This window comes from Trachurus japonicus, chromosome 18, assembly GCF_045865225.1.
Source record: "Trachurus japonicus isolate A0001 chromosome 18, Traja_1.0".
Taxonomy (NCBI): Eukaryota; Metazoa; Chordata; class Actinopteri; order Carangiformes; family Carangidae; genus Trachurus; species Trachurus japonicus.
Genome location: NC_140924.1, coordinates 16,932,431 through 16,957,422, shown reverse-complemented (window position 1 = coordinate 16,957,422; position 24,992 = coordinate 16,932,431). Strand labels below are relative to the sequence as shown.

General features: G+C 41.9%; 2 protein-coding genes across 5 annotated transcripts; both read left to right on the top strand.

Annotated features, from left to right (window-relative positions):
• The first annotated feature begins 1,029 nt into the window (after nucleotides 1–1,029).
• On the top strand, nucleotides 1,030–8,776 carry LOC146968989 (FH1/FH2 domain-containing protein 1). 2 transcript variants are annotated; one of them, XR_015034252.1, is made up of 10 exons: nucleotides 1,030–2,571; nucleotides 2,778–2,918; nucleotides 3,061–3,243; nucleotides 4,502–4,621; nucleotides 4,708–4,869; nucleotides 4,960–5,204; nucleotides 5,317–5,539; nucleotides 5,626–5,743; nucleotides 5,840–7,057; nucleotides 7,564–8,776. XR_015034252.1 is itself a non-coding variant. In XM_085759655.1 (9 exons), exons 1-9 carry the CDS (start codon nucleotides 2,101–2,103, stop codon nucleotides 5,866–5,868), a joined length of 1,692 nt encoding a protein of 563 aa, XP_085615781.1. In that variant the 5' UTR covers nucleotides 1,030–2,100; the 3' UTR covers nucleotides 5,869–7,481. The 2 variants fall into 2 exon arrangements, 1 of the variants encoding a protein (XP_085615781.1); XM_085759655.1 differs by lacking the exon at nucleotides 7,564–8,776 and having other exon boundaries at nucleotides 5,840–7,481.
• Nucleotides 8,777–9,017: 241 nt separating this feature from the next.
• Nucleotides 9,018–16,028, top strand: hnrnpcb (heterogeneous nuclear ribonucleoprotein C b). Of its 3 annotated transcripts, XM_085759658.1 has the most exons (9): nucleotides 9,018–9,052; nucleotides 11,940–11,989; nucleotides 12,609–12,877; nucleotides 13,612–13,684; nucleotides 13,772–13,819; nucleotides 14,043–14,206; nucleotides 14,318–14,431; nucleotides 14,805–14,956; nucleotides 15,065–16,028. In XM_085759658.1, exons 2-9 carry the CDS (start codon nucleotides 11,985–11,987, stop codon nucleotides 15,158–15,160), a joined length of 921 nt encoding a protein of 306 aa, XP_085615784.1. In that variant the 5' UTR covers nucleotides 9,018–9,052; nucleotides 11,940–11,984; the 3' UTR covers nucleotides 15,161–16,028. The 3 variants fall into 3 exon arrangements, with proteins under 3 accessions (XP_085615784.1, XP_085615783.1, XP_085615782.1); XM_085759657.1 differs by lacking the exon at nucleotides 9,018–9,052 and having other exon boundaries at nucleotides 11,917–11,989; XM_085759656.1 differs by lacking the exons at nucleotides 9,018–9,052; nucleotides 11,940–11,989 and having other exon boundaries at nucleotides 12,615–12,877; nucleotides 13,612–13,819.
• Nucleotides 16,029–24,992: the final 8,964 nt, after the last annotated feature.

The following is a 24,992-nucleotide window of genomic DNA, read 5'->3' as shown; positions in this document are numbered from 1 at the left end:
TCACATGATCCCTTTTGTTAATTGGATTATGATGGTGCAAGTTCAAAATGACCGTTACAGGACAAAAGCCAAGCTCTGGCTCTGATAACTTGAAGCCGTTAATATTGTCCGAGCAAACAGGGGGCAATTATACATAATGTTTTCCCTGATCCTAATCTTGTGTTTGTCGAGGGCCTGAGAGAGTTGAAATACATTCGGTAGTCGTGGTGGGACACACAGAGGAACAGATGAAGGGACATGCACACATTTGTTTAAACAACCACACACAGACACACACAAACAGAAACTTGGAGAAAAGATGCACACATTTGTATATAGAACCACACACACACACACACACACACACAGAAAGAGAAACTTGGCAGGTCCAGTGCAGTTTCATCAAAGGAAAATTGTTTGTTCCCATGGGGGGGAAATGTCTGTTTCACATGATCTGCACCTCCTCACCATCACCAAAATATTGCACAACCAGGGCAGCTTAGATGGTGATTAGCAAGTGGATCTTGGTCAAATCCAATTCAGTCCTAATAAGCGTGTATTTAAAGTAAACACATATTGAGTCTCATTAGTTCATAGATTAAATGTCCTGTTGTGACCTGAGTTGAAATTGAAGTAGTAGAAAGCAGAAAGTGGATGCTGAAAAAGAGCACCTTCATAGCAGGCTGGAAAACTCTGTTGATAAATAACCGTTAAAGAGGCTGAGCTTTCCAAGTGGAGCTCATTTTGGCTTAAATGTCCCATGAGCCCCACTGCCATGTCTAAACAGCAGGACCACTGAACGAGATAAAAGGTAATTACAGAAGACCTAATGGCAGAGGGAGGGATCCTCATTATGGCTGCATGTCGACCATGCAAATGACCCCTATGAACATGTAGAGCACTGTACCCTGAGTAATGTGGCCTTAGCCTTATACACCCTCCATGACTGATATACTGTATAACTTCTCACAATGTTTTTGATTATAATTCATTTTGCTCAGTTACGCTGCAATGTTTTTGTGCTCGTGCTGATGTTTAATCAGAGAATACTTCTTCCTTTTTAAGATGTTATTCTGCACTGCCGTCCAAAATCTTTCTCGGTGCCGTGTAATGAGTTTTGTGGATTCAGAAAATTCACAAACACGCAGAATGAATCATTATACCATTTCTAATCAAGGTAACTTTGGTGATTGCAGTCATTACACATTGGTATGGCGTCTAACCTTCTTCCATTGTGAGTAGTGAAAAGCAAAAAAAAAAGGATGCAGGGCAGAATTTGGTCAATCATGCTCTTTAATGCGCTCACATGGGAGAAGGGGAGGCAGCAGAGGAGGGAAGTAACAGATCTTCAGAGGCAGATAGAGAGGTTTGTGTATACACAAGTAGCAATACAAACAGGAGATGCAGGCTTGATAAGGAAATTAAGGGAAAGGGTGCAACTCAAATAAACCAAAACTGATGTACCAACGGACCAATGCACCTCTCTCCGTCTCCCGTTTGGTCTCAGAAACTGACCGACTGTCATTTACAGGGAGAGAGAGGGAGAGAGAGAGGGAGGGAGGGAGATGAAAGTCAAGGGATAGCTGCAGAGGCACGTCATTTGGATACTCTGGAAGCTCTGCAGAAAAGCGTTCCTTGCTTCATTGTTTTCTTTCATCAGAATTGGATGCAGGACTAAACTATAACTCTTCAAAAGGCACATGCAGTGTTTTCTCTTTGACTGAGGTCGCAGGGGGAAAGAAAACTGTCAACTCTTGGATCAAACGCGACAAAACACTGCACCCGAGGCAATTGCAGGTTACGGCGAAGCGAGAGCACCCTGAGGTGGATCGGGGATTGTGATTTGGTTGCGTGAGTTATGTGCTTCTGTGGTGGTGGTGGAGGAGAGGCAGAGCATCCACAGACACTCAGAGAGATTTACACAGTCTGCGAGGTGTGTGCTGACGGCTCGGGAAGAAGAGGATACGGGAAAAGACTCGAGCTTCATCTGATCTGAAAGGCTTTTTTTTTGTACTATGAAGAAGAGGTGCACTTTTTTGGATAACCTTGTTTGCCTTAGTGATGCTACTATATATCAACACAACATTTTTTTCTGAGTGACAGACAACTCTGAAGGAAGTGATGAAGGAGTCAGATCAAAACAAGGATAACCCCCTGACGTGGGACTTTGACCAGCCCTGGGGTTCGATCCTCCAGCCTGCTGCACGCCTTTGCCTCAACACCTTGGACTTCTCGGACCTCTGGGACGAGGAAGACAGCACGGAGGATGAAGGAACCAGCTCGAGCAATGAATCCTCATGTCTCCAAGCTCCTCCACCACCTCCCCCACTTCCTCCCCCTCCTCCTCCTCCTCCTCCTCTTGCCTCAGCTTCGCCCACAGCATCCCTTAAAGGTACTAACAACAAATGTCACACCTTGAAGCTCCACTGGAGGGAACTGCAGAGTTTGAGCCCCCTTCCTCGGATGACCCGTTTCGGGACTCAGACTATTTGGGCCAGGCTTGAACCTGTCCATTTGGATACAAACCGACTGGAGTACCTGTTTGAGTCTAAGGGCAGCAGCACCTGCTTTAATGTAGCTTCTGCACGGCAGGTAGGCAACTGGTTTTATAACATTCTGTCAAATTGTGAGATTCTTCATGAGTTATCATTAGTTTTTCTTTATGTGAAAAATGTTTTTAACCATATGAGGTCTCTTTCATGAGGCGTTTTTATATAGATTTATCTGCTGGTGCAAGAAAAAGCCCAGATTGTGAATATAACTGCAACAGTTTCATGTTTGTCTCTGTCTCAACACAGAAGCAGCCGTCAGTCTCAGTGTTGGGGATGAAGCGAAGTAACATCATAACCATTGCGCTGAGCAGCCTCCCACCTCCACGCCTCCTCCCCCCTGCAATCTACAGTATGGACAGCAGCGTGCTGGACAGAGAGGACGTTCAGGTACGGTAGAGGTCACTCACCATACAAAATTTGAGCTTCAGCATCAAATTAACCTTCTAAAGTTTGCTTTTGTTGGCCGAAGGCAGCGTGAGCAGGGAGACCTATTCGAGTTAATCTCTTTTCACATCCCCTCCTGAAACAGCGGCTTCAGGCGTTAATCCCAACAGAGGAGGAACTTTGTCTGATCAAGGACACCAAGTCCCAGAACCCCCACAGTCACCTGGCCCAGGCCGAGCTCTGCCTCCTCACTTTAGGGGAAATCTCTCACCTGAGCTCCAGGCTTCAGCTGTGGGCCTTCGCTCTGGACTATGACTCCTTAGAGAGGGTAAGTGAAAACCTTAAAGGATAATTCTGGTCATTTTCTCAGTAACGCTCTGCAGCTCTAGGTCCCCAAGTGCGACCATAGGAAAAAATCCAAGAAAATATGTGCAGACCGGACCTAGCTCTCCTCCTGCTAGCTGCGCTACACTGCAGTTAAACAATAGGGGCAGTTCTTCTAACCGCGACTTTGGCCTCTATATAATACTCAAAATATCACTAGAAATCCTGAACAACATCCACCAGTTCCTTACCACACAACACTGAGTGTGCATAACAGCACATAAGAGCAGTGTTAAAGCAGAAGTAAGTGGAATGTTTGTGTTAATATAAGTCTTAAATAGTTCTATCTTCCGACAGCAATCACTTAGTGTTTGGTCCGAAACACGGGTCTGTCAGTCACTCTGCTCTGCTGTAAGCCGAGGAGAAAACTTTCCTTGTATCCTACAACCTTTATCCAATGAGGAGAGAGAATGGCATAAAGGGGCGGTCCTCTCTGTGTGTGCAGCCAAGGGATGCGCGTGAATGTGGTGACGTAGGGACGAGGGCGGGGATTGCTAACTCCATCGGCTGACAGGAAGTTAGCCAAAACCACCGGATCGCTTACTTCTGCTTTAAAGTGTGTTTTTATTATGTACCTGTTTACTCTAGCTTCCAGGGTAGACATGACTAGTCGACGGTCGAGCTCGGGACTGTTTCAATATCAACAAAGACAAAAACGCAAGAAAAACATGGATAGTATTTCTCGTTTTTTTCTTGATATGGAAACAGTTCCAAGCTCGACAGTCGACTAGTAAGGTCTACCCAGGAAGCTAGAGTAAACAGAGGTACGTGATAAAAACTTTTACTTCACCATTACAGTACTTCGAGGTCCGGTCTGCACATGTTTCTCTGATTTTTTCCTATGGTCGACCGGAAATCTCCTTAAACACATCCAGGTACACAGCACATACTGGGTAATTGTGTAATCACTGTGGGGTAGTGTGAGCAGGGCAAAATCCACATCAATCCCATGGTGGATCCCATTGTCCACACAAGGCCCCATTTCACTTTGCCCTATGAGGGCCCAACATGGCTCCCAAATGGGCATGTTTGCTGGTGGCTTGATTACCAAAGTGTAACGATCATCAAATAAATCTATCATCACTTAGTGTTGGCTTGGTTTGGGGTAGAAAAACACCACAACAGTAACATCCTAGCTAAAAACGTAAGTAAACATAGCGTGCCACTATATTGTCCTCTAATTTTGTCCCTCCACTTACCAGGAAATTGCAGAGCCTCTCTTCCACCTGAAGCTGGCCATGGAGCAGCTATCCGCCAGCCAGACCTTTAGATGTATCCTGGCAACAGTACTAGCAATCGGTAACTTCCTAAATGGATGTAAGGTGAGTGCAGTGCCATCTGTAACATTTCCATCCTCAAGACAGTTGTCAGTGAGTTTCTCTTCTCTTTCACCTTTCAATATTCCAAGGCCCGTGGTTTTGAGCTGAGTTACCTGGGCAAACTGTCCCAGGTCAGGGACACACACTCCCGCCAGCCCCTGCTGCATCATGTCTGTGTGCTCCTGCTGCAGCTCTACCCACAATCCTCTGATCTCTACTCTGACATCAGCGCTGTCACTAAAGCCGGAAAGGTGTGTGGTTGTATCCATGCATGCAATTTTGCAATAACCCACCATGAATCCACTTCAAGATAGGCAATCTTGTTTTATTCATCCTTGCAGTGCGATTACTCCCAAGTCCAGTCCAACCTTTCTCAGCTAGAGGCCCTGTGCAAAGCATCATGGGAGCAGCTGAAGGCACTGGATAAGGCTGAGGAGAAGAGGAAAGGTGGAAAGGGGGAGAAGAAGAGGGGAGGGGGAGATGAGTCTTCTGACGGTCCGCTTCGTCACCGGCTGCCGAAGATTTTGAAAGAGTTTGAGGAAAGGCTGAAGGTCCTGAGAGCCGTCCATCGACGGGTTATCAACAGGTTATTGAACAAACCAAAACCCCAAACTATTTTCTGAATTATAAACTGGTCCTTTAATGGACATTGGCACATTTGTTAAACTGCCTGGTTCTCTCTCTATTTTTGTCTTCAGGTTCCACTCGTTCCTCTTGTTTCTAGGTTACTCCCGTGCTATGGTGAGAGACACCAAAGCAGAGGACTTCTGTAAAACCATCAGTAACTTTTCTCTGGAGTATAGGACCATACAGCAAGGCATCCTGCAGCAGAGAGAACGGGAACGACAGAAAAGTGGAACAGAAACCCCGGACCCCAACACCCCCATAGGCAGGAGGAAACGTCTGCAAACTCCTGCGCAGGTTTCCATATTGAAAATGCTTTTACAATTAAGTAGCTACAGAAAATGAACACTCATATTCTAACCAAATACCTGCTGATTCACCAGGAAAGCGAGAAGAGTGAGGAGCAGTGTAAGCTGGAGGAGGTGCTGAGAACACCTGAGTCCACCTCGAGGCTGGATGCCACGTTGCCTCGGAACCGCAGGAGGATGACAGACATCCAGGGTGCGTTATGTGATCAACGCATTCTTTTGATTTATGTTCTTTTGTCCCTTAATTCACCTAATTCTCACACTGAAACCATATTTGTTTACTTCTCAGCTTCATTCTCTCGGAAATTGAAGTGGTGACTCAGCGGGTATCCATCCAGAAGCCTGCGGGTCCACCGGTACATTAGAAAGAAACTGTGACACTGGTGATCTATGCAGCTCATAGTGTTGTTGAGTGATGTGGAAATAGTCAGATGCCGAACATATCATGTGCCATTCAGTTTGTAATTATTATGCTTTTGTTTAGTGTTTAGTGTTTAGTGTGCATTTGTGTGTCTCTGCTTTAATAAAAGACAACAAAATGAACATTAAGATGTGTAATAAAAATAAAAAGCAACATGCTCCCTCTCTCATTCCTGTTTGAGAAATTATTAAGGATTTAAAAAAAAAAAACATTTTGGCAAAATTATATGATGCTGGTGTCCTCTTCAGAATTTTATTACATTAAGTTACACTGTGTATATTCTACATTACAGTTTCATGTTACTTTGTATCTTCTACACGTCACTTTGTGTGATGGATGTTCACTACTGTAGAAGGTCCGTGACATCACTCGCTACATCGTCGTTCTATCTGCTAAGAATTCTGAAATCTATTCGATCACATTATATAGTGTGTTCTACATTGTTACATTATGGTACTTTGTATCACATTCCACGTTCTATTTCTTTTTGTAATGGAATGCCCGCTATTGTAGTAGAGGGGGGGGGGGGGGCGGGCAGGTCTGTGACATCACTCGCTGCGCCTCCATTCTCCAACAGCTGTTTCTCGCTCGCGCGCACCCCAAAGCACGCGCTCAGTCACAGGCATGGACATCTCGCGCGCTGACATGACAAACAGCTGGGTGTGTTTATGGGTAATATCTATCAATCTAGATTAAATAAAGAAATAATTCTATAAGGTGATGAATAGTGCAGCGTGAGCGCATGGGTCTCGTGCCCTGATATTGGTATTCTTGGAGTTCAGCTATTGATTAAGTGTGATTGAAATCAGGCGTGTGTACTGTACGGCTGTCGTCATTCACGAGCCCAACTGGCAAGCGCATTGACCAATCAGTGAAGTGGGCTTCCACACGGGGGCGGTTTCAATGTCCAATCAGAAACCGGGAAGCAACAGTGGGCGTTTCCCTTCCGCTGTGTATGGAGTCGACGCCATTTCATGTCCACTGGTTTCAAGGTGATACAATCAGCCTGCAGAGCCGTAAGCGGATCGTTACCCTCTCAAGTAAAAACAGCGTTGACTTTTACTCATTTTTAGTATTAAGCTCCTGGTGAGTATTTTTAACCGAGAGATTTTTTCTTATTTTTTTTCTTTTTACATTTTTTTCCAGACTTTCAACCGTCTTTGGGACTTTTTGTTTTTATTTTTAATGCATTTTTCCCTGCTGGTATTCCTGAGACTGTGTTGGTTTTAGTGGCGTACATTTTGTGGTATGAGCAGGATGAGCTGCGCAGAAACTAGTTTTAAGTAGCTTCCACAGCAAGATTTTTGCTTTTATTTTTCGTATTGACATTTTAAAAACCTCCATTTTTCAGGGTTGCTGTGTTACATTATTGTTTATCTGATTGTTGTCGTATTTTCCCGGGAAGAAAGATGGAAGACTATTCCAGTCTTTTCTGGACAGTGTTCAAAACGGGTCACCCTTTTTGTGGAAATATGTTTTTAAAAGGCTTTTTATTCCCTTCCTGTGTTTTGCCCCCACCTGTAACTTGATTTGCAGTGGTTGACATTGACTCTTAAGACGTGTTTTTCCTGTTTTCTCTGTAATTTTGGCAGTGCTGAGACAGTATGTTTTCTGCAGCAAATCTCTGAGGAATGATGTAATTTTTCAGGCAAGATGTTTTTTCCCAAGGAGAAGTGGGTGCGTTTTTTTTATGGAACAAAAAACACACACAGTGTTTTGATGTACTGTGCAGTCATGTACCTGGGATTTCTGTAGCGTTGGTGCGACATATTTTGTGTCTTTAGTCATTCTGGTGTAATAATTAAAGTTTATTTGCATATTGAGTAGCCCATTCATTCAGTCGCAGTTTATTCTGAGCTATGGAGCTGCTTAGACCCCGGAGGAGGCCTACAAAGGGGCCTGCAATGAGCTGTAGTCAGGCCAACATCTCTGAAATGCTCTGACCCTTTCTTGAATTTTAGAGCTTTATGAGCAATCAGTTGTATACATCTCTGCAGAAAAAAGAAACACCAGCAACAAAGTCTTTTCAGTGGGAAAGGCAGTGTAGAGTTCCAGTTGATGCTGGTCCCCCCCCAAAACTGTAAGTTCCCTGTTTTACCCCCTACTGTACCTCATCCCGTCCCTTGGTGTGGTAAACCCTACACCGTCCTCTGGAAGTGTGGAAGTGTCCTTGAGCAGGAGTCCCTCCGGGCTCCAGGGGCGCTGTTCTGCAGCTGACCCTTTACTCTGGCCTGTCATGAGGAGGGCAGGCAGGAGGAAAGAATGGGGCACCCACCTATGTCCCCCCCATACTGGCGATGCTCTGCTGTGCAGTGAAGCTGACATCAATGTCTGATACTGTCCTGCTCATACCGTGTCATGTCAGTTTGCATATTTCTCTTGAAGTCATGATTTATTCAGTAGTTTCCTAACAAAACACAATAATAATTGGAACTTTAAATTTTTTCTTTCTGCTGAACTGTTTGAATTGAATTTAGGCCGAGTATTATACAATACTAAACTGGACAAAGACACACATTAGTGGTTTTAATTAGTAAAAGCAATATCAAATTTGTACTTTGAATATAAACAACTATATGGAGCAGTTTTAGCTTTAGACTAAAAACAATCGAGTACAATACTAAGACACAATCTAAATTGCCCCCCATTCATAATTCAATCAATAATTAATCAGAGTTGCACGCAACCAAAAAACTATGTGTTTAGCAAATTGTGAAAGTGATTTGAAATGTCTTTCTATTCTTCTACTGTTTGAGTTGTGGTATCAAAATGAATAAACATTTTAGTGAATGTGGAAAAACAGTAGATCCCACCAAAATAAGATCCGAACTTTGATCCATATAGTGACTTCTTGGAAAGCAAGACATACATAATGGGAGTGTGCTAAGGGGGGGGGGGGTGTAAATGCCATTATAATAATAATGATATAATAATTAGATTCCATATGTTTCCTTCTCAGTTCTTCCCCATCTTGTTGTAATAACAGTCCTAGTTCATTTTAGAAGGGCTTATTTTCTAATATTACCTTTTTGTTTTTCCCTGTTTAGTTTTTGAAGCCACTTTTTTGAACAGCGGCAAATCGTAAGTTGGTCTCAACCTTTTTTGGTTTATTTTTCACCTCAACTTTTGCATCTTTTTTTTTTTTTCTTTTTTTTAATAGTCCACCTCTGTTTTCACCCCTTTGTGATTTTAGCCCATTTCTCCCCCTTTGGATTTCATAGAGCAAGTAGCATGTAGTGTTTTTTTTTATTTTTTTGTGTTGTTTTTCACATTTTTATTCATTTATTGATTGTGCTATGAAACTAGAAAATCAACTTCATTTCATAGTATTTGACACTAGTGGCCTCTTATATGAATTTCCAAATTGTTCCCAGTTTCTAATTGATAACAGTATTGATTATTAGAGGCCTGATTTGAAGCTAATTGTTGAATAAGACTCTATTATGCACCGGCAAAGGCAGAATGAGCTTGGATTTTTATTTTTTTTCCTGCCTTTGCAATGTTTTTTTTTTTTTTTGTGAGTGTGCATGTCTTTTGATGGAGTCAGATCTGGTCCATTACTTACATGAAAACAAAGTTACCTCCTCTTGAAGAGGCATTGCTCTCAACTGTGATGTCACCATTATTAAAACCTATAGTAAGTTTGTGCCCATTAAATCAGCATGTCTACCATTCATTACTAACTTGTTTAGTGATCACTAATATAAAATCTATGATTTTGACCAATGACTTGTTTACCCTTTTATCACATGCCGATATTGTCAATAGTAAGAAGTGTTTTTTTTTTTTTTGCTTTTGCTTTTCATCCATCTTTAGTTACACTGGGCTCATTTATTTTATGAACCACATCAAACCTCTGAGGTTAAGATCATATTCCTATTTGCACCTGTCTCTTAATATTTACTCATAAAATCCCTCTCTCTATGTATGTATAGAAGTGAAAAATCGCAACCTGCAAACAGCTGCATACATGTGCCACATCTGTTCCCACTGCAAAACCACTCTTACAGTCATTTTATCTTGTCTGTCTTCAAGCATGAAGCTGCAGTGGCAGTGTCTTTCTCACAGTTCAATCACAGACATTAAACCAACAACATTAAAAGGATGATAAGGCCCAGATGAGGCAAAATATAGGTTATCACTGGTTTAAAATGTAAATATCAATTTCTCACCACAGTGGAAATGGATATTTTTAATATGAATACCTGGACTTACAGTTCAAATTTATCCTAAGCAATACTACCACAATAAACACCACCTCTGTGAAGCATAGCAAACTCTTACTGAAGGTAATGTATAGTAGTCAAAGTGCTACTTAAACTTCATTGTGTCTATCTGTGCAAAATCATGTTAAATTGAATAGAAAAGTGGATGGTACGTGTCAAACACAGAAACGTGACATTAGCTAAACAGGACTAGTGTTTACAAGTTCATGATAAGCACTTGTTAAGGGCTAACATAGTGTTAACTGAACAACACTAACATGATCACTGAGTTCAGTTACCACCACTATACAAAATACAAACATCATAAGCTTGCCCACAACTACACATTACAGTAGCCTACATGTGTATAAACTTTGGATGTTCCCCCACTTTCCATAAAGAGTTAGAAACATTTTGCTAAGCTGCCTGTGAGCCTCCCCCGCCACCACCCCACCACCCCACCACCCTCCTGAGCACACTCAGCGTTGTAGACACCCTGTCAGCCTGCCAAGCAACAGAAACATCCCGGCCAAAATCATGTAGAGGAGAGCCGAGTATTAAGCTTTTGGCCAGGCATTCTGCTACAAGCCATGTAATCCCCTGCTAGTTGTTACTGGCCAGAGAGGGACAGGCTGCTGCCGGGCTACAGTTTATGTTGCGATTTTTTGGCAGCCGAGACGTGGCTTCGTAATGACTGAGAGGGAATTAGTGACAACACACGAGGTAGACACACAAAAGGTCAACGAGAAAAGCCAGTGTTTACCTGTGGCGGGGTTTACTTTATGTTTCCTTACACTTCCAATCCACACAGAGACTTCCAACAAGAGGACCCTAAAGGAAACTGTCACAATCATAGTTTCAAATTGAGAGTACAGTAGCCTAATTTATTTTTATTGCCATAGTTATTGGCTGAATTAAGTTTGATTAGTTTATGACCCGGACAAAGGTCCCCTGTGTTTGGCAAATGCCACTCAACGTTACATAACTTTGCAGCATTGAGACTTGACACAACAGCAATTCAGCAACAGTCTGGCCCCCATGTGCTCTCTAAAAACTGACACATTTTATAATGCTAACTGTGTGCCACACTAATATGCTGCCTTTGTGATTGTGTTTTACAACATTCGAGTGCTGCCTGGTTTTGCTGTTGTGTCACTCAGAGCTGATGAAGAGCGACAGGGAAGACAAAAACATGAGATGATAATTTTACAAAACTAAAACTTGCATTAGATACTTGCATAAGATCCAACAGAAACAATCTAGAAAGACTTGAGCTCAAGTTCCAGACAGATCTCCAGGTGTGTAATGATATCAGCACCTTTTGATTTTACAAAGTAAATCTTAATATTTACAACAAAACAAAACCCAATATTATAGGCTTCATCCAAGTGGTGCTCCAACTAGGACGTTGTTGGTTTTTACTGTTTTAATTATCACATTTACAAATGCTCATTGGTGAATCATTTAAAATAAAACAAAGTCTAAATGCATTATTTGTTTTGTCATAACAATCCACAATTTATTCCACAGGTTTTTCTTTCTTTTTTTTAATGGCCACCTCCAGTTTTTTAAACATTTTATCCACCACCTCCTGACCAGCCGCCACTCCCCCCAGCTTTTAAGCATCTCTTGGGTTCTCCAGAAACCCCAAAAGGGTGGGGGGAAAAAGAAAGAACACACTTTTGGAGGTGTAGTAGATGTCTTCCCCACAGTCACTGACTCCATCTCTCATAGTTCCTCGACGACCCTCTTCTCTCCAACAGAGTCAGACAGGCAGGCAGACCTCCACCGACCTGAGCACAGACACAATGGAGTGAGTGCTGGCAGCTTCACGACCCGATCACACTGTCTATTCTGCTGTCTCATATCTACTCTTAGAGGTTCCTGTCACCCTTTAGACATAGAAACCCACACGTAGTGTGTGTAGCACCCCAGAATCAATGAGTTACTCTACCTTTGTGCACATCAATAGTATTTATTTAGTTGATTAATCAGTAATTGATCAATTAATAATTTCAAGTAAAAGGACCCAGTATTTACTGGTTCCAGTTATTTCAATGGGAGATTTACTGCCCTTTTCTTGACATCCATATTTTGGGCTGCAAATTGACATTATTTGCAGCCATCTTCTCTTGGATACACCGTCAAATCTTAGGGCTATTACACTCATACTCATAGTATTTGGCGAGGAAAAGGATTTATTTATCTTTGCAAAAAGTGCACAAGAAGCCCTTACATGCAATGCAAGAAGCAAGAATTTAGATATCCCTATATGTTTATAATCTCCTTGTTTTATTTCTGCCACTTCTTGTCTCCTAAACATGAATATCCTCCATCCTTTTGTGCCCAATGTCATGTCTATCTTCTCCTCTTTCTTCTTCCATTGTCTCCTACCCGCCTCTCTACACCTTCCCCTTCTCCCACCTGTTTAGTTGGTCGTCCTCCTCCTCCTCCAGCCTGATGGCCAGCAACGTGACCAACAAGACCGACCCCCGTTCCCTCAATTCCCGAGTTTTCATCGGCAACCTCAACACCCTGCTGGTCACCAAGGCTGATGTGGAGGCCATCTTCTCCAAGTACGGCAAGATCGTTGGCTGCTCTGTGCACAAGGGCTACGCCTTTGTCCAGTACGCCAATGAAAGGAACGCCCGGGCTGCCGTGGCCAGTGAGGATGGACGCATAATTGTGGGACAAGTCCTAGGTGAGCTGACTTACACACTGCTTTTCTACCATACATGCATATTTTTGCATGGGGGACAATTTTGGTGTATCTTGCCGGGAATCAAACCACCACCGACCATCTGATAAGTGAACGACCTGCTCTACCTCTTACATGAAACATTGTTTCTGCCCTACATGGCGATGTCATGGCAATCAAGGCTGATCCATATAGTCAAGAAATAGTCCTGTTCAGAACCACATATAAAAACTACAACAATTCATTTATTTTGTTTATTTATTAAACAAAAATGTTAATTAGTGAACATTAGAAGTGCTTGGCATCACCACAGGTTTTCTCTGCTCACCTGAACTTTCTGAAAATTGAGGGCACTCCAATGTCTGTACATTAAAAAAAACTGAAAGCAGTGAAAAAGGTTGGGGTTAGGTTTATAATGTACTGCCCTCTAGTGCTAAAAACAAGAACTTAACAACAGCATTGATGGGAACATTTTGAATGCCTGGTGACATTTAAAAAAAACATTTCAGAAAACAAACAGCTGTTTCTGAATCTAAATATGTTTAATGCTCTGAGCAGATTGAAAATAAACATGAGCATTTATTTGCAATGTCTGTCGTCCTCCAAAATAACATACCATCAGGCGGTGGGGGTGGAGTGACAGAATGTGTTAATTTGAGATTTCACACTTCCTATCCATAACATGTTTCAGGCTCGTTCTCCCACTCCCTGACAGCTCTGACTCCTTCCTCCCGCAGACATCAACCTGGCAGGCGAACCAAAGCCTCACAGATCGAAGACGGTGAAGCGTTCAGCAGGAGACATGTACAGGTGTGTGTGCAGACGTGTACAGGTTTGTGACAGATTGAAGTGTGTTTTGCTGAAGTTAATCTGTCCCCACTCATGCTCTCTCCACAGTTCATCTTTTGATCTGGACTATGACTTTCAAAGAGATTACTATGATAGGTAAGGCATCTTCAGAATGGCTGCTCATGTTTTAATCAGTGTCTCTATTACCTATCGGCTTACTGTTATAAAGTTCACTTCACAGTTTGGTTCCCACAAATGTAACGCTAAAAGAATATACAAGTTGAAACCAGATAAATTGGTTAATACAATAAAGTTTGAGGTCTCAAGGTTTGAATTAACATGTTATCAATCCAAAAATGACTTTGTGGTTCTACCTTAGGATGTACTCCTACCAGTCCCGGGTGCCTCCTCCCCCTCCACCCCTGTCCCGCGCTGTCATCCCCTCAAAGCGTCCCAGGGTCAGTCTGAGTGGAGGAGGGAGCCGACGAACCAAGACCAGCTTCTCCTCCTCCTCAAAGACCAGCCAGAGGACCTCACGTACAAGTAAGTCCCTTATTGTCCTGTATGTAATGTAAAGAATATCTATCTCCAACTGTCCATATTGAGTTCTCTTCGAGCGTTATCATGGCTTTTCCTCTGTTCCTGTGTCCACAGTGAAGGTTGATGATCTGCAGACCATTAAGAGAGAGCTCACACAGATCAAACACAAGGTGGACTACCTGCTGGAGAGCTTAGAGCGCATGGAGAAGGACCACAGCAAGAAGTCTGGTGAGCATGAGATCATAGTGACACAAAGTTTATACCAGAAAATAATATAAAAACAACCATTTTTGGAATTTATATCAAGTGCAGAGAGGAGATAAATCAGGAAAACCATCTGTGAAGAAACTTCGTGGTTACCTTTTTATCTAAAGAAGCAAAATCATGACAAATGCCAAATGTAAAACAGAAGTTTCATTTTTGGTTCTTTTTCTCACCCTCTTCGCAAGATCTTCTCTGTGACTCACATTGCACTGGGATGAGTCATGAGGTGGCATATGCAAATTCCAAGTATATGAATGTTATTCAATAAAATGTATAGTAATTTTAGATAGGAGAAGTATTGAGTTTCTTCCTCTGTTTGTTGTCTTCATCCACTCAGAGATGAAGAGCTCCAAACCAGAGCCCGGTGAGGTGTCTCCCCTCCACTCATCGACCTCCAGCAAAAAGGAGGACAGCCTGAAACGGGACAGAGAGAGCCAGGAGCTGAACGACTCGGATGAAGAGGGAGATCTGCTGGAGGATGAAGATGAGGTGAGGATTGAGGATGATGAGAGAGAGGGAGGGAGGGAGGGAAGCAAAGCGAGAGCTAAGAAGTCAGTGACCTGTGTTTGATGCTTTTCCACCTTTTCCCGTGTGCAGATGAAAAGCAGAGGGAGAGAGGATGAGGAGGAGGAGGAAGGCGAGCAGGAGGAAGGGGAGGACGACGGCGATAGCGCCAACGGAGACGAGTCCTAAACACGACACAGGCAGACAGACACACATGCACAAACGTGTTGTGCATGGTTGTGTTTTCACATCAGACTTGTATACAGTGGTCATGTGCTCACATCTGCTGAACTGACTGGACATTTATACTGTACACAGTGTATTGCAGACATTTCTCTCTGTCACACAGACACACAAATTCATGAATATGTCAAGTATTTGTTTCTGGATTTGAAATTTTGACCTTCTTTACTCTTTTCCTATGTTTTATTATTATTATTATTATTATTATTATTAATATTATTATTATTATTATTATTATTTCTTATTGAATTTTAACAGACATTTTCTGACACTGGATAAAAACAAGCTCTGATGATTAAAGCTGAGACAAAATGTCCTTTCTTTCAAGTACTAAAATAATGGTCAGACAACTCCATATTGTTTACTGATGTTTGCAAAAACTGACATTGATATAAAAACTGGAAAAAGCTCAGGTGCGACAGTGTGATCAAAGCTCACTGAGAAAAAAAAAGTAATTTATATCCCTGATCCAGCTGCTGTACAGCTGCCTCCTAGCCAGCAGAGGGCAGTGTGTCATTACAACTCCCAAAACAAAAGACCAGAATAACTTATTTCTGTGCATTGCAGAAAATCTTCACCTTGTGCTTGTCATATAACACAGGCATGTTCAAAATGTCATGTCTGATATTCTCATAATGCTCAGACAAAAAACCCTCATCACTCCGACAACAGATTTGTTGCAGAGGGGTTTTGACCTTAATCGACCTTGACTTGTGTAATGCAGTGCAACTCCATGTTTGTCTGTTTCTGTTGATGTTCTGTTTGTCATTCAACTGCACTGGTGAAAGTGAATAAAGATATTTTCCAAGTTGAATCTTGAATATGGTTGTGGCGCATCTCTCATAGATGCAGGTGTTGTTCAGATGGAGAGAGAAAGGTGGATGAACTGAGAAAGGATCAGAGTGCGAATGAAGATGTATTTTAGTCTGTGAAGCTTTTAAATGCAGAGCAGACAGGATCAGGCTGGAGTGTGAATATGTTTATTGCCTTTTAAAAAAACTCCAAGCAGTGAACATAATTACATTTCCCCAGGTTTACAAACATCTATAATAGCTCATTTTTGTGGAATTAATAGTAGTTTCCCCCTTCTGTCTAAAAAGGTCAAACATCTCAATGCTATTTATTAATTTCAATTTTCTTTTGGGGTAACCTTTTTTAAAAGTTCCCATAATGCACTGGGCTCGGTCGGTTTGTTTACACTATTTACACCTCGTATCTACAGTATATTTACACCGCCATGTTGACAGGAAAAACTCGAGCAAAAAACGAATGGCGCCAGTGCTGGTTTCCAGCCGTCAAGCCGAGTTCACTGAGGAAATTGAGCGGGATATCGCAGTACTTTGCAAATAAGTCCTACAGACTGGTCCCGACGACAACTAGCTAGGCTACTTGATAAACTTTCTCGTGTCCTACTCAGGAGAGTCTGAAAGACTAGAGCATGGAGGGATACAAGTGGACACAGTCAGTCTGGCTTCGGGATAAATATGGAGTCTACCGTGTAAAGGCAGGGCTGTCCTCTTGGAAGGGTAAGTGTCACTAATTTATTCACAAGTTAGCATAATGTTAGCAGCATTAGCTACAGGCAGTAGGCTATAGGGTAAGTAGGCTAATTGTTGTGCTAACTTGTATGTAAACTAGTCCGTGCATGCTTTAATTAACCACGGTTTTTCTATGGTTCACCTCAGTGGTCTTTTTTGGACCCGGCGGAGAACTGAGTTAGCTAACCTCTTCGCCTTCTTTTGAAAAGCACACTCTTTCTACCATTAGCAGTGTTTCGATTTCTTCCTTTCTTTTTTACTTTTTAATTTTATAGGCTACTACACACACCCAAAGAAACCAAAAAAGAACAAACAAAACCAAAAACCAAACAAAATATATCTATTTGCACAATTGAATTGAAAATAGGGGTTATCTTTTGAAATAATCATACAGAGGTTTTTAGTGATTTGTAAATGTCTAACGTTTTTATAGCTTTTCCGACTTTCATAGGCTACCACATAGTGTTTGAATGTAGTGGCAGATTTCTATTTTAAAGCAGAAGTAAGCGATCCGGTCTTTTTGGCTAATGCTGCGTTCCAGGCAGGCTTTTGAAACCGTAAGTTAGGCTACAGCTTCAAGTCACGACTTACGACTTTGTAGCGTTCCAGGCAACCCACTCGTGTTTCTCCGACCTGTTTTACCTGTGAAAGTGCACTATAACGGCCACTCGTAACTTCCGACCCGTGAACTCGTACCAGATCGAACTGGTACGACTTCACAGGTCGGAAAAACACGAGTTACGGGCTGCCTTGAACGCAGCACCATAACGTCTTGTCAGCCGATGGAGTTAGCAGCTCCTGCCCTCGTCATGGATCTATTGGTCCTCGTCCCTACGTCATCACATTCACGTGCATCCCTTGGCTGCACACACAGCCCTTCATGCCGTTCTCTCTCCTCATTGGATAAAACTTGTAGGATACGAGAAAAGTTTTCTCCTCGGCTCAGAGCAGAGCAGAGTGACTGACAGACCCGTGTTTCGGTCCAAACACTCTATGTAAGTGATTGCTGTCGGAAGATATAACTATTTAAGACTTATATTAACACAAAAATATCGCTTACTTCTGCTTTAAATTCCTGAATCCTTGGTCTTAAGTAGCCTACCATTGATATTTGTGAATGTAGTAACCTATTAACTGTTTCGGGGTTTCCTGTACAAAATGTATTAATTTATTTCCTTGCTTCGATTTCGACCACCGAATGCCGGAATTGCGTGGCGTCAGCCACCGGTGTTCCACAGTTTTAAACTTGACAATCATCTGGCAAGTCATTGAGGAAGACGGAGAGCCTTTTTTTCTGTGATTTCTACGTGGATTTATGGACGTTTATTCACAATGGACATCGGATTTATTGATAGTCTCATAAAGGGTGAGTCACATTTTTGAAGTGTTTATAAAGTGTTTCTGTAGTGTTTGAATCTTCAAAGTTTCAGTATGCTGCACACCTTTCCACCCTGTTCAATCTCCTCATCATTTCAAACCAATCAAAACATAGGCAAATACTGCATTTATCTGCATAGCTAAACACCTGAGTAGAGTGACTTCTTAAACATAATCAGCACTGCATTCTTGAAAAGTTTGGGACTCAGACTGCAATCAATACAATGGAAAGGAAGAATGACAACACAAATCTATTGCAGGGAACTAGCTTATTAGATCACAATTTCATTACCAGTGACCAAACGACATCAATACACAGCTTCCTTATTAATATACATTATCCATGCAGAGGTCTGCTGAGGCCTGGGAGCTCAGTAATGAGTGCAAGAACAGAGAGTTGGCAGGAATAAAGAGGAATGCAAAGAGGAAAGAGGGATAACTAATCAATAACCGGTGGCCTTCATGGTGAACTGTGATTAAGGAGGGGGACGACAGACAGGCAGAAGGGGCCTGGATGATAATGAGAGCATGGATGGATGGCTGAACAGGCCGCAAAAGACTGGAGACAGATGGAAGGAAAGCTGACAGATGGAGAGAGGACAGGAAGAGCGGAAAAGATTTTGTGGAGTGCACTGGAGGGGATGAAGAATGTGTAGCAGTTAAAGTGAGTGATTGCAGCACCGTACCTTTGGTTACAACACTGTATGAGCGCCGGTGGCTCTTATGCAACGGGTCACTTGAAGAACATGTTTTATTGCCTTCCTAGAAAACACTGGAAATATTAGCATCACATTAGACAAGATTTGATGGATTTCAAATGAGACCGTGCACTCGATAAACTGTGGATAGGATGTGGATAGGCATAGTTTTTGATTATCAATTGAAGAGATTATATCATCGAGGCACATTCCACGATGGGCCAGAAACACTGACGCTCTTATTCTTTGCAATGAATGACAGCATTTTCAAGGGAGCCTGAAAACTCCCTGCGGAAGTCGGGACAATGAGTCGCTTTTTCATCTATGACATTGATCATATAAGTGTCTTTGAATGTTAACTATTCGCTCACATAGTTGTGTAATGCATTAGTGTATATGCACCGACTTCAGATCAATTAAAAGCTTTAGTTGAAGCATGAACCCTCATGACTCGGTCAGGAGTAAGTTAGAGAGGTCATTGCACTGAACCCATCTGACATGGTCTCATGTTAGCAATCGTATATTCAACCACTTAACAGCTAACTGCTCAGAAGCAAACAAAACAACAAGTGGTCCTTGCCCCGGTTGGTCATTTGTCTTATTACAGCAGGAAAAGGTTTTTAATAACATCAACAATGGCTGCAGCCCATTTAAGTGCGCCAGCTGAGCCCACTGTGTGCCGTGCTGGCTCAGCTGGCGCAAGTAAGTGTGTCCAATTATGCCATTAATAATGTTATTAATTACACCTGAGTGGCTGATAACATTAACAAAGGTTGGCGATGGATTGCTGTTGTGAAAGTTCTTAATGCGAGAGTAGTTTGTAATAATAAAGTAAAATATTTATGGCTCCACACAGCTTTTCTTTTTTACTAATGTAAAGCATGTGCCATGTTAAAAAAAACAAAAAATGACTCATCACTTTAGCATCTCTTTGTTACCCTGAAATTATTTGATATATAAGGCTGTATAGTACATTGTGCATGAGAAGTCTTAACGTAACAGGCTCATAAGGGACCAATTAGCCCTCACCATGGCCTTGCTCAAAACTTACAACAGCAGCTGTTGGTATCAGTTTTGCTATTGTTATATCACCAATGTTATCATTATTATGGCTTTTGGACTGTCTTATCATTGTCTAATATCAAGTCACCATAGTGTTCCGTCCGCTCTGAAGAAGTAACACAGCTCAAAGGACGTTTTATTACATCTGATGGTTGAAGCTCTTTGAATGATTGTTGAGTTAAATAGGTACTTATGCTGACCCTGAATATGTGGAATAGCAAATGTTACACATATCTGATTTATCCAAAGCATTATGACTAAAACAGAGTTAAAAATACATATGTTTATTCACTTTCTAGCTGTGAGTCATTGTCTGTGCAGCTGGTAGATACTAGCATAGCCTAAATAAAATACAGTACCAGGGATATACTCACAGCTGTAAGAAAACCAAATTTCAACATGAAACATGACCTAATCACAGTAAATAATAAAGTATAAGCAAAAAACAATGCTGAGATGACAAGGGAGTTTATATACAGTTAGTCTGCTTTTCAAAGTTCAAGCTCTGTATCAAAGGTCTTAAGCGTTTTATAACAATGTTATTTTGAACTAAAAATATACTTAACATAAATGGATGGATGGAGAATGTTGGTTTCTGCAACAGCCCAAACATCAGATGTAAAAATAAGAAATACTTAAAACAGATGATGATGAACAGATGAACCATGCAGCCTTGGAGGTGGGTGAAGCCTGAGGTGAAGGTGGTGGGGGAATAAAAGCACCGCGATAATCTGAGAGAGGAAGAAAAGAGCGAGGGATGAGAGAGAGGGGAGGAGGGAGATGAAAGCAAAGGAGTATAGCAGGGCTGCGAGGAGGTCGAGAGGAGGGGAGAGGTGACGAGGAGAGATAGAGGGATGGAGCTGTAAGCCTCGGGGGTGATCAGTGCCACTGGGAGCTCATTGTGTAAATGTGTGTGTGTGTGTGTGTGTGTGAGCAAGAGAGAGAGAGAGAGACTGTGAAACAAAGACATGATAAAAGAGACCTATGGAAGGAGCTGAGCCTATGTGTGAGTCTGTGTGTGTATAAATGTGTGTGCATGTGAAACAAAGAGAGGGAAAGAGAGAGTTGGGTAAACACAGAGTGAAATAAGAGTTAAACATAGGAAGCGGAAAGTTGGCTGCCTGCAGATGTGTTTCAAACAAAGTGTACGAGTGTGTACGTGGAGGCCCCGTGTGTGTGTGCGTGTGTGTGTGTGTGTGTGTGTGTGTGTGTGTGAGAGAGACAAGCAACAAGCAGCAAAAGCAAGAACTCTTATGTCAATTTACACTTAATTCCCCTGTCCGTTAACTACAGTAATGACTGAAGCACTGTCTGCTGACACCATGTCATGGAGGGGCTGCACTGTCAAGCTTTGGATCCTATAGTAACAGGCTTGTTCTGGTTTTGAGGAGCTTCTTTTCACAGTATTTTAAACAAAGAAAAACACCCACAAACTGACCTGCTTCTCTTCTGGAGAACACCGTTGACCATGTTAACAGTTAATAGTTTGGTTGCAGGTCTTGTGAAGTGAACTATGAATTTAAAAAAACAGATAAGTAAGCATCAAATTATTACGTTAACACAAAATACTGTTTAGGTCACACCTGTTGATTTACTGGCCAGTTTCCAAGCGTAGTTGGGGTGGTTGTGGCTAAATGTTGGCACAGACCACATGCGTGACAGTGGTGCTGGATTTGGTTTGGTGATGCACACTTGAAATTCAGCAGCGGTTCGCTGCACTTGAGCTACAGTAGCTTTGGGACAGAGCTGGTCTCTGTAGGCAGCAGAGCTCCAGCTGATTGTGGTCAGCTGTGGTTTGGCAGATTCAACAACCACACGTGTCAGCCAGTCGAGGCCGGAGGCAGTGTGTTTTCAAGTTGTCTCTCTCCGTGCAATGTCCAAAGTCGTGCCTTGCGGGAACTGTCTTCAAATTTGGTACCAATGTTGACCTGGATTCAAGGATGAATTAATTAGAATAAATAGAATTTCATGGTCATAGGTCAAAGGTCAAGATCATGGTAACCTCACAAAATGCATTTCTAGCCATGCCAAAGCCAATATCACTGTAACGCCTTGAGAAACCCTAAATTGGATTCAAGAATGAGCTGATTAGATTTTTGGTGGTCAAAGGTGAGGATTACAAAACACGGTTCTGACCTTGTGAAATTTGGTACTGAAGAACAGAGAGTTCATACTGTCCTCTTCGACAGACCCAGGAAAGGCTCCATGATTGTTTTTTCTTCCTTTTTATTTTTCGTGTCTGAGCAAAAGACCACTATCACTCACAGCGCTTTAATAACGATGATTGACAGTTTGTTGTGACGCCTCCCCGCACAGGGTCGTGATCGATGGTTGGTCGGGGTGATATTTGTAGTGTTGCCACTTGCCAGTCTCCCGAGTCCCGACTAAGACACGGCAAGAATGTATGCCACTGTGATTGTTTAATCTGACATGGTGACCATCGTAAAAGACAAAACAAATTGTGTAGTCTGAACCTGGCCTCAACTGGACTCGAGGATAAGATGATTAGGTTGATGATGGTCAAAGGTCGAAACACTCACAAAACTTTTACAAAAATAGTGTTTTATATGATTCTGGATAAACAGGGACGTTACCTGCAACTAGTTGAGTGGTGGTTGGTAATTTACAGCAATGAAAAACAAAACTAGAAAAGTTTTCCAGTATATATTGAAAATGAGGAAAATAATGATTAAATTAATACATTTTTCTTGTTGATCAGCCGTCTAGTCACTGAATAACTCTGGAAGCTGAACACACAACAGAACCGGCCCCTCACAGCTTTAACACAGACCTGACAGAGACAATAGAAAGTCCTTCTTCTCTGGGTTCAGCTGTAGCTGTGGCTGCACTTGGCTGCACTTAATTTGGCCTCACAAAGAGGAGGCCGACTGTACCAGTGTGTGTGTGTGTGTGTGTGTGTGTGTGTGTGTGTGTGTGTTTTGAATAGTATTGTGCAGCGGTTGCCCTGTGACTAGCCCCATAGCTGGTGTGAATATAAATGAGACAGACAGAGGGTTTTCCACTGCCCATAAAGAGGGAAAAGAAGAAGTGGAGGAATAGAGGAAATATTACTTGAGGGTTTTTCCTGCTGTTTCTCTTTCTGCCTTTGCTCCTGTTCAGCAGTAAAAGTTGGATAATCTCCCTCCCTCTCTTTTCTCTTTCACTTCATCCCTCTCTCTGTTTTCTTTTATCTTCTTAATCTGTCCTACCTTTGAACATCTCCTCTCTATTTACTACTATCCCTCTCCTTTTCATGCTCCTGCCTGCCCTCCATCCCTCCATCCTTCTCTACCCTCCCTCCTTGTGTCCCACCATCATTGCATTTCCCCCCACTTTTAATTGCATCGCTCTTATCTTTTTCCATCTCTGTCCTCTCCTGTCTCCCGTCTTAATCATTAAACACTATTCCTCTCTTTTCCCTCCATCCCTTCATCTTTTTCTCTCGCTGCAGTGGGATTGTTGTCTGATGCGGTTAAAGCGACCCTGCGGTGATCAGTCCTCGGCGTCACTGTTTCTCCACAGATAATCTGCTTGTGTTCAGGAAAGTGTAAATGTTTTTCACCGAAACACATGTACGTGACACTGCTGTCTGAGAACCCACACACACACACACACACAAATACAAACATAGCATATTTTGGGGAAAGACTTCATTCTTAGAGAGAGATGAGATGGTACTCATTATGCAGATATGATGCTTTTATATCATATTTACTTACTGTAACAGGATCAGAAGAGCTCAGCCACCTTTGAATGTCAGTCAATGTGTTGATTTACAGGTCAATAACTCGTTCTCCAGGTTAAAGCTTCAGAGTCAGGATTACAGATGTTAAAGCCTCATTATTTAACGTTTTTAATGACTTGTAATTGTTTTAATTAGCTCAATTTCCCCGATCGTTTGCTGTCTGTCTGTCTGCTGATTTGCAAGACTAACTTGACTGTACAGTGATTGTTTATGTCTTCTGACTCTCTCTCAGACACGTTGATTACCTAAAGAAGATAAGAATCTAGTTTCTAAATATAAATATTGTTTGAAAAGCATTTAAAAGACCAACATGTTGTTTGTTTACAGCAAGGGCATTTGTGTTTTGTTGATCAGCTGGTGAGGTTTAGAGTTACCTATCTGTTAGCAAAGTTTTAACTAGGGATGGGCATTTTTGATCGACAATCGGGAAAATTAACGATCAATTATCGATTAATCGTTAATATTCATATTCATATTTAAAAACAGAATGCGTGCGGCATATGGCGTGTGCCAGTAATCCAGGGCAGTCCCTGTGAAGGCGTACACGGATGTCTGTGTGCTTGTGCTTCACTTGTAGGGACCCTACAAAAAATAAAACTGGGGTTTATTTCTCCATAACAACCTCTGCCCTCTACATGATCCCTTATAATAAATCGATAAAAATTTAACGTGATCGATAAAATCTTAACGATCAATAATCAATCATCTATTAATCATGCCCATCCCTAGTTTTAACATTGACTTTTGTCCCGCTAGTCATATTTTCAGGCCTGAAGAAAAGATCTAAAATCCTCTTTTATACAATCAACAGCGGAAGTACAACTATGCATCATGCATTTATTATGTAAACTCATTAGACACAACACTAGAATATACTACAGTCACTTTCTGCTAGTTGTGTTCGATTATGTCTTAAATGTACAGTCTGTCGCCTATACCCGCTATTTAATCATATAGATGCTGCACATGTATTGTCAGTTCATCAGATAGACTCACAATCACTAATGCGCATCTGCAAATATAACTTGTGCTAAAAATAACAGAAAATAACAATAACATCAGATCAGCACTAAATCCTCCAGTTCCCTGGTCCCACAGAGCTTTTGTGTCCATATGGTGGAAGGCTGTTGTCGCATTTTGTCATGTCATCAGGGCCAGAGCTGCTTTCCAACACATTAATATTCATCAATATTGCTTTAATCTCTAGAAATTGGGTTATTGGCGATGGTAGATTCTGCCTCCTAACTTTCTCTCATTCTCTCTCTCACTCGCCTGTTTGACTCTATTCCTATGTGTTGGCCGAGGGGGGAAAATGAGATGATGAATGTTAAAAAAAAAAAACAACGGGGGTGGGGAGA

What these genes read in the sequence shown, in the direction of transcription:
- LOC146968989 (XM_085759655.1), top strand. Translation starts at nt 2,101, where the DNA reads ATGAAGGAGTCAGATCAAAACAAGGATAACCCCCTGACGTGGGACTTT. An exon ending in TGGACAGAGAGGACGTTCAG is followed by an intron (nt 2,919 to 3,060) that starts GTACGGTAGAGG and finishes CTCCTGAAACAG; the next exon opens with CGGCTTCAGGCGTTAATCCC. An exon ending in CATCGACGGGTTATCAACAG is followed by an intron (nt 5,205 to 5,316) that starts GTTATTGAACAA and finishes TTTTGTCTTCAG; the next exon opens with GTTCCACTCGTTCCTCTTGT.
- hnrnpcb (XM_085759656.1), top strand. Translation starts at nt 12,637, where the DNA reads ATGGCCAGCAACGTGACCAACAAGACCGACCCCCGTTCCCTCAATTCC. An exon ending in CAAAGAGATTACTATGATAG is followed by an intron (nt 13,820 to 14,042) that starts GTAAGGCATCTT and finishes GTTCTACCTTAG; the next exon opens with GATGTACTCCTACCAGTCCC. An exon ending in TGCTGGAGGATGAAGATGAG is followed by an intron (nt 14,957 to 15,064) that starts GTGAGGATTGAG and finishes TCCCGTGTGCAG; the next exon opens with ATGAAAAGCAGAGGGAGAGA.